Genomic DNA, 8,201 nt, shown 5'->3' with positions numbered 1-8,201 from the left:
GTAGGCTGGCCTCAAACTCACAGCAATCCTCCTGCCCCAACCTCCTGCATGCTGGGATCACAGGCCTGCACCACCATGCCCAGATTCCTAACAACTTTAAATATAATTTGCATTTTTAAAATATGAAGCTCTGTGGCATCAGGACTTATTTCCTGCTCCACAGGGTTTTTTTTTCAGGTAAGGTCTTACTTTGTTATTAGGCTGGTCTTGAATTATGTAGCCTGGGTCCGTCCTTGAACTTGCAAGGATTCTTCTGCCTTTGCCCCCTGAGTGCTGGGCTTACAGGTGTCCACAGGCTTCAGCTGCCACTGCACTACTAACTCCCCGGTACTCTTGAGGCACGTGTTAGCCATGTTTTCTTCTGTGGGAAGTCCTTGAGGCAGCTTCAGAGGCTGGATTCTGTGACATAAGAAAATGTATTTAGAATTAAGCTAAGGAACACATTTTTTTTTTCAAATGACTGAGATAACAGACAACAAACCTTACGAGATGCTTAACCACTTTCAGCTTTGCATTTACTGAAGGGATGTTCTTATGAACTTGAGGAGTGTGTGCCTGTGAGCAAAAGAAACAATCCCATGGGTTAAGTTGCAGTGCGTATGGTTCTGGGTTGTGTGTTAACTGGAGGGTTTTTACCTACATCAAACGTACGATTACGAACAAGTTCCACTAAGTAGTATACTTTAACATAGGAAATACGTATCTCAAAATTTAAATAGTAGAAAAGTTAAAGTGAATTTAAACAATACAATAAAGGACTAAAGTAGCTGCATACTTTTTCTAATCCAAGCATCTTGATTACATCTTTTTCCCAATATGGTCGTCTTATTGTACTTTTTATTCTGGTAACAACATGTAGTTTATGAGGGTGCTGTGGATCCCCACCATACTTTTCATGATCTTCAGGTGAAGGCTGAAACACCTACAGAATTAGAAATAATAAATTTTCAGTTTACACAGTTTCAATGTATCTCATATTTTAAAAATATATGTATTTTAGCCATCATTTTTTTTTTTTTTTGTACTGAGAATCAAACTCAGGACCTTGTGCCTGCCAGGCAGGAGCTGTGCCACTGAGCTATAGATCCAGCTAAATATATATATATATATATATATATATATATATATGGTTTTGCATCTCATTTTTACACATACACACACCCATGTACAAACTACATAATTATCTGATCCCCAATACTTTTATAATTCCTAACCTCAAACTGAGCATTTACACCACATGAGGCTGATGACTCAGATAAACAGATTTAAAATTTCACACTCTAAGAAAAAACATCACACAGCTAAGGATTTTTCTTTGTTTTGTCTTTGAACTGGTAGAACGAAGCAGTGGCACTGAAGAATGCACGTGCTGGGGGGCTGTACCAGCACTGTTGGTGGGGCGCCCTTCCTGTGAAAGCAGGAAGTCCCGCACCTTCAGAGTGCAGACTTCACACTGGGGTACTCAGCTGTTAAAAGTTAAATATTCCAAAATCTGAAACTAAGGGTTAAGATGATATATTGTGCATTTTGCCACAATAAAAAAGTGAAGAGGGAGAGAGAAAAGGAGGGAAAGACCCTGCTCCCTCAAAAATTCAGCCTCTAGGCTGGGGAGATGGCTCTGTGGAATAAGCGCTTTCCTGGCAAGCGCAAGGGCCTGAGTTCAATTCCTGATTAAAAAAAAAAAAAAAAAAAAAAAAAAAGATTTTGGGGCTGGTGAGATGGCTCAGTGGTCTAAAGCACCTACTTACAATAAGCTTAGCAAAGCACAGGGACCGCGGTTCAATCCCCCAGCACCACATGCCAGCCAGCCCCGCCCCCTGGTGGGCTGAGCTGGCCACATATATACATAAATAAAATTAAAAAAAAAAAAATTCAGCCTCTGCACAGGTAAACACTGTTTTTAACCCTACAGTCCATAACTGTGCTCCTGAGTATTTATGGAAAGAGTTGAAAATGTACCCAAAGCCTTACACACACGTACTTTTTCTTTTTGTGGTACCGGTGACTGAACTGGGGACCTTGCACTTGCCAGGCAAGCGCTTATTCTATTGAGCTATCTCCCTGGCCCACACATATGTACCTGTACAAATTCATTACTGCCCTAAACTGAAGCACTCGAGAGGTCCGTTGATAGTTGAGGGTACAGATAAACCATGTAAATCTATACCATGGCAAGTTATAATAAGAATAAAGATAAATAAATAAAAATTAAATAAAAAATATTTATAATAATAAAGAAGCTTATTAAGCTTATCACAAGTAAGAATAAAGAAGCTTATTAAGTCATGAAAAGACATATAAGAACCCTAACTGAACACTACTAAGGGAAATCAGTGTGAAAAGATGTATCGTATGATTCCAACTATATGATGTTACAGAGAAAGTAAAACTAAAGAAACACTAAAACATCAGGCGTTGCCAGGATTTGGAAATTAGGAGGGAATTAGAGTAGTGTACAGGTGATATTCAGGGCAGTGATACTATTCTGCAGTTCTGTAATATGAATACATGATGCTAGCCATTTGCCAAAATCCATAAACTATACAGCACAAAGAAAGAACCCTATATAAACTGTGGCCTTTAATAGTAACATGTCACTGTTGTTTCAACAATTGCAACAACTGTAACATACCAGCATGCAAAGTTTAAGCCAGTGAAAACTGCATTAAAAAAATCTTTTATTTATTTATTTGGTAGTTTTGCTATGCAGCTCAGAATCACAGTGATTCTCCTGCCTCAACTTCCCCAGCGCTGGGATTACGGGCGTGAGCCATGCCTGGTTTCTGTGGCTTGCATGGGGTATGTGTGGAGGGAGAGGGGAGCACAGCATGTCAGGGATCAAACCTGGGTCCTTGGACTTGCCAGGCAGGAGCGTAGGCCGTCCAGCTATCTCCCCAGCCCCAAAAATGGAATGTTGAGGGGAGAGACTATACTGGAAGTCTCCATTCATCCTTTCTGATCAATTTTTCTGAAAACCTAAACTATTTAATGAAATAGTTGATTAATTAAAGCACAAACAAATAATGCAAAACAAAATGAAAACCAAAGTCAATACAGGAGTTAGTCTATGTCTCCTAAAAGGAGGACAGGTGTACAACAACATAACAGGAAGGGCTGAATTCAAAGGCACAATGGTGGCTGCAGACAGGGCCAAGTCATGAGAGGACGCCCGCGCTGGAAGGCCAACGGCTTCCCCACAATGGTGACACAAAAACACGTCACAGGGAAACCACAAGCAGAAACACACAGGCTCAGAAATAATAAAAACCTACTCGGAGGCAGGCCAGTGGGACAGATTAACAGAACCTACTTTTCAATATCATCATTTCCATGAATCCTACCATGATTTACATATTTATTTATTTAATGTATTTTAGGCAAGGATCTACAGGGTGTTCAGCGGCTCACTATTAGATTGGACTCATAGTGATCCGCCTGTTTCCAGCCTCCCAAGAGCTGGGATTACAGGTGCGCGCCACCACGGCCAGTCTCAGCCACCCAGACTCAGCCATCTCAGTGCATCCCAGAGGCAGGCTGCTTTCATCTTCTGAGCTATTTGGCCAGCCTTCCTACCATGTTTTAAATGCTGTACCATCACCAAATACAATATAAAAGCCTTCAATATTACAAAATGGATACCTTTTCAGACACAATTTTTTAAAAACTGCAATAAAAAAAAATTCTTACTTTATCTGGAATTCTTGATTTGGTAACTTTGTGACGAATCCAATCTGTACCCATGAGAGATTCCACACGTTTTGTCACAGTCTAAAATATGATATATAAAAAAAAAAGTTGTTCTTTTTAGTTGTTCTATCTAGTGCAGAAATCCATGCCCACCAATTTCTGTGGGCAAGGGTCTGTTTGGAACTAACCTACAATGGTTAAAAGCTTATCTCAGCTCTCAGGCTGAATGAATGTATCTCTTCTACCCACCACTGTATTATAAAGATAAAAGTATGTAAGTATATAAATGAGGAGTTGGTAAGCTTTTTCTATAAAAGAGCAGACAGCAAGTATGTTTAGCTTTGAGCTAAACCTACTGCTAAGACTTGACTCTGCCAATTTAGGATGGAAGAAGACACCCAATTTTCAAACAAATGAGTGTGACTGTTTCAATAAACCTTTATTTAGGGGCCGGGGAGATGGCTCAGTGGAATATGCGATTCCCTGGCAAGCGCAAGGGCCTGAGTTCAATCCCCGGTTCCGCAAAAAAAGGAAAAAAAAAGAAACCTTTATTTACAAAAATAAGTGGCAGGCTACATTTGGCCTGGAAGCTATGGTTTACCATCTTTTGATCTTGACAATGTGTAATAATTCACCTTCAACAAAACAATGTAAAAAAAAATTCCAAGCAAGTTTTCTTCCTAGGCCTCACTCTTATATTCCTCCCATTCTTCCTAAGCTGACTGGGGGACAGGATGGAGGAATCCTGCTAACCTTTTGCCGCAGGGAAGTGCTGTATGATGGACAACTGCTACGCCCCCATTCCCTTCAGCCTTAGACAGCAACAACAGCTAGAGGGGCAAGTGAAAGGGAAAAACTCTTTCCTACACTGGAAACATCTGGCCACTGATTTGGCCGCTTAGGGCCAAAGGAGACACACTTATCCTTCCAGAGGTCAGTCTCCTCAGAAGTAAAAGAGACTAACTACTACTGACCTCCTGGGTTGAGGTGAAGTAAGGTAATGTGGTATACGTTATTACCACTGACAGTCAGCAGCAGGTCTGCATCAAGACCTTGTTTATATCAAGGTATAAAACCTGAACCTTAAGTGTAGATTAGACTAATACATGGTGGCATTCTCTAACCATACAAGCCCATACATGAACATACTAACATCAGCTCTCTCTGGGAGATTCTCTTTTCTGTTTCTTTGTATTTTTCTAGTTTGTGACTGAAATGTACAATTTTCAGCTGGCACTGTGGAACAGACTTATACCCCCAGCACTCACTAGGTTGAGGCAGGGGGATCACTGAAAGTTCAGTCAGCCTAGGCTACATACTGAGTTCAAGGCCAGCCTGCAGTACATAGCAAGACCCAGGCTCAGAAAAACAAAACAAATATACAATTTTCATAATTGAGAAAAAAGTCCTAAGACTTTTAGGATTACAGTACACCAAGGGAATCAACAGTAGCCATATTATACTGACATGTTCTGAAGAGGTTTTATGATTCCAAAATTTTGGTATTATACTCTGGTTTCTCTTCAGATCAAATATTTTGCCTTTTACCAAGACTTTGGCATTTTTCTCTTTTTCTTTTTTTTTGGAGACAGGGGCTTACCATGTTGCCCAGCCTGGTCTTAAATTTGTGGGTTCCACTGCTGCTTATACCTTGGCCTCCCACATGGTTGGGACTAAATGAGTGTGCTACTAGGTCTGACTGTAATTCCAAATCACTAGGGATGAAATAGCAGCTCAACCAGAAATAAACAAAATTAACCTCTGCATTAAAAATTTAATATATAAAGAAAGGAATCCATAAAAGAATTTGCCTTATGTTTTGTAATCAGAGAAAAAACAACAACACAAAATTACAGAATTCTCTAGACACTCACCTGTAGCCTGCCTGGGGGCCTGTGAACCACTGAACACAAAATCCCTGCCATAGTGTCGTAATTATATGTCTTCAGAGGTTGTAGGAAGCAAACAGATCTACTGGGGAAATGCTCTGGAAATGGACAGGTTCTCCCCTTTCCTGGTGCTGTGAAATAAATCAGCAGGTTAACTGTAAACTCGATTGAAGTTTAACAATGAAATCTAGGAGCTGGGCTCAAGGTACAGGCCTATAATCCCAGCACTCTGGGAGGCAGAGGTAGGATGATCAGAAGTTTGAGCCCCGTCTGGGCAACTTAGTGACTCAGGGAGAGCCTGTCTCAAAATAAAAGATTTAAAAATGGCTGGGGAGGTAACTCACTGTGAAGGATTGGGTTTGATCCCCAGTACTGCAAACAAAACAAAACAAATCTTGATTTCAGTAAAGGCAGTGTTTTTTCTTTTCTTTTTCTTTAGTGTTGGGGGATTGAAACCAGGACCTCTACAATGAGTTATTGCACAGAACATGTGAAGCAATATATGGCATAGAAGAAGCTGTCAATAATCGATAGTCATTGTAAGGCAAGAGGAATAAGATATAATTACTCAGTGTAATATGGCTTCCTGGCAAAAACTAAGGAAATCTGAAAATGTAACTATGGACTTCAGCCAATAACGTATCAACACTGGCCCATCCATTCTAACACACACACATCATACTAACATGACATCAGCTCGAGGGGACAGTGGGTGCGGCACGTGTATGAACACTACACCACCTTCACAACTTTTCTAGACAGCTAATATTTGTTTCCAAGCCTGCAGGGCCTCTTCACTCAATCACAGTGAAAGCCAAAGTCCCTAACCTCACACCTCATTCCTCTGCACACTATTTGCCAGCCTTTGCCCCTCCACTCCGGTCTTCCCATCCTGGGTATCTAGGACTTCACTAGACAAGCTGATCCTGCTCTTGGCCTGAAACCAGTCAAGCAGCAGTTCTCTTTAAGTGGTGGAATAATCCCGACATGACTAATGCCCTTATGTCTGTCAATTTTTGTCTCAAACCTCATCTTCTTAGTAAAGTTTACCTTGATTACATTAACATTCTGACTCACAACTGTTAGCACTGTCAACCTCTTGCTTTTTTTTTTTGCAACAGCACATCTTATAAATTCACTTTGTCTTCACTTAAAGCACATCAGTTGCATGGGAAAAGGATTTAAACACTTGTTTTTTGGGCTGGTGATAGCTTGGTGGTCTACGTGCAGGCCTGGCAAGCGCAAGGACCCTGAAGCAATAACTCTTCTCTAGCACAGCTGTAAAAATAGGAAACACACACATAAAGAGAAAAAGAAAGTGGGATGTGGTGGCCTACATCTGCAATTCTAGGACTCGGGAGGGTGATCCTCGTGAGTTCTAGACTGGCCTGGGCTACAAAGTAGGAGCTCAAGACCAGCTTGAACTGCACTGAGACCCTGTCTTAAAAGGACAAACAAAAAACGCGTAAACACTCGTTTCAAAATGACCATGATGTGGGTTCTTTTAAAAAACCATTTCTGGGACTGGCAGGAGAGCTCAGCTGCTTGGGCAAACTCAGTCAGGGGCAGCGGATCGCGGTTCGATCCCCAACTCCGCACGCTACACCCAGGTGGGCGGAGCCAGCCAATAAAACAAACGATTTCTCTTAAAGAAAAATGTATTTAGTAACACAAGCACGCGGCGGGTGGGAGTGGGCGGGGAGGGGGCAGTACACAAATACAGAACATAAAACTACCTTCTTGAGATCGGGAAGGGACGTAGTACGTCTCCCTTCTCTGAACTCGTAGCGCCTAAAAGGGAACAGTCTTATAATTATCTCTTAGAAAAAAGGGTAGGAGCAGCTTTGGGTAGGTGGCGATCAAAGCATGCTTGCAATAATCAGTTTTTTTGTAAATGGCAAACATTTCGCTGCCAGCTTCACATGTTTTCATTCTAGAAGGCAGCAATTTTAAAATAGGACAATTTTACCCTCATTTTAAAAATAATCGTTACACCGATCCCCAGTGGAAGCCCTGTTATGAACAAAGCAGAAATACATATCACGCTTAAAAAGCTCACGTGAACTCCCCCCAGCACCCGCGATCCACCGAGAGCCCCAAGAGCGGCCCGGCCGTCCCGGGAAAGGACGCCGGACCGGCCGACGGCTTCTCGGGAGCCGGTGAGATGGAACTGGAACACGAATGTATTTCGCTAGGTGCAACCCGCCAACTCTGAATGGAACGGGGGGGAATAAAGCAGTACGGAGCGCAGCGAAAGCACACAGCCTTTGAAGGAAAACCTAGCACTTTCCACAATTCGCTCTCACTCACCCGCGCCCGCTAAACGTCCAGCCTGAACTTCCGCACAAAGCGGAAGCCAGGAGGAGGGAGGACCATTATGTGCAACACTCAAACCCTGCCGTCCGCGAGCGCGCCCTTTAGTTCGAGAGGGGCCTTTTAGTTCCGGCTGCAGTCCCGCCCACTCAAGGACTGGGGGAGGAGAGCGCAGGCGCGAGCGTGCCCACGTGACCTTTTCCCGGAATTGCGCTAAACCGGGTCGAGGGGCAAAGATTGTTGTTGCAATTATGGCTAAGTCCCAGGTGGGACAGGATCCCGAGTTCTGTGCCGCAATCACTGTGCTGAACC

The 8,201-nt window shown here is 42.5% G+C and overlaps 1 protein-coding gene across 1 annotated transcript; it reads right to left on the bottom strand.

The window, feature by feature from the left end:
- Positions 1 to 212: 212 nt before the first annotated feature.
- Mrpl30 (mitochondrial ribosomal protein L30) lies at positions 213 to 7,953 on the bottom strand. The gene is made up of 6 exons (XM_023717371.1): positions 7,887 to 7,953; positions 5,562 to 5,707; positions 3,688 to 3,768; positions 776 to 922; positions 482 to 555; positions 213 to 399 (listed from the first exon to the last, which is right to left on the bottom strand). The coding sequence occupies exons 2-6, from the start codon at positions 5,610 to 5,612 to the stop codon at positions 213 to 215; spliced, it is 540 nt and encodes a 179-aa protein (XP_023573139.1). The 5' UTR covers positions 5,613 to 5,707; positions 7,887 to 7,953.
- Between the last annotated feature and the right edge of the window lie 248 nt (positions 7,954 to 8,201).

This window comes from Octodon degus, unplaced genomic scaffold, assembly GCF_000260255.1.
Source record: "Octodon degus isolate 3935 unplaced genomic scaffold, OctDeg1.0 scaffold00052, whole genome shotgun sequence".
Taxonomy (NCBI): Eukaryota; Metazoa; Chordata; class Mammalia; order Rodentia; family Octodontidae; genus Octodon; species Octodon degus.
The sequence above is the reverse complement of the archived record's forward strand: the minus strand, read 5'-3'. Positions and strand labels throughout refer to the sequence as shown.

Bases quoted from the DNA above. Each gene is read 5' to 3' on its own strand.
- Mrpl30 (XM_023717371.1), bottom strand. From the start codon at position 5,612: ATGGCAGGGATTTTGTGTTCAGTGGTTCACAGGCCCCCAGGCAGGCTA. The intron at 556-775 runs GTATGCAGCTAC...TTTTGCTCACAG, and splicing joins AGATGCTTGGATTAGAAAAA to GCACACACTCCTCAAGTTCA. The intron at 400-481 runs GTTTGTTGTCTG...CTTATGTCACAG, and splicing joins GTGGTTAAGCATCTCGTAAG to AATCCAGCCTCTGAAGCTGC.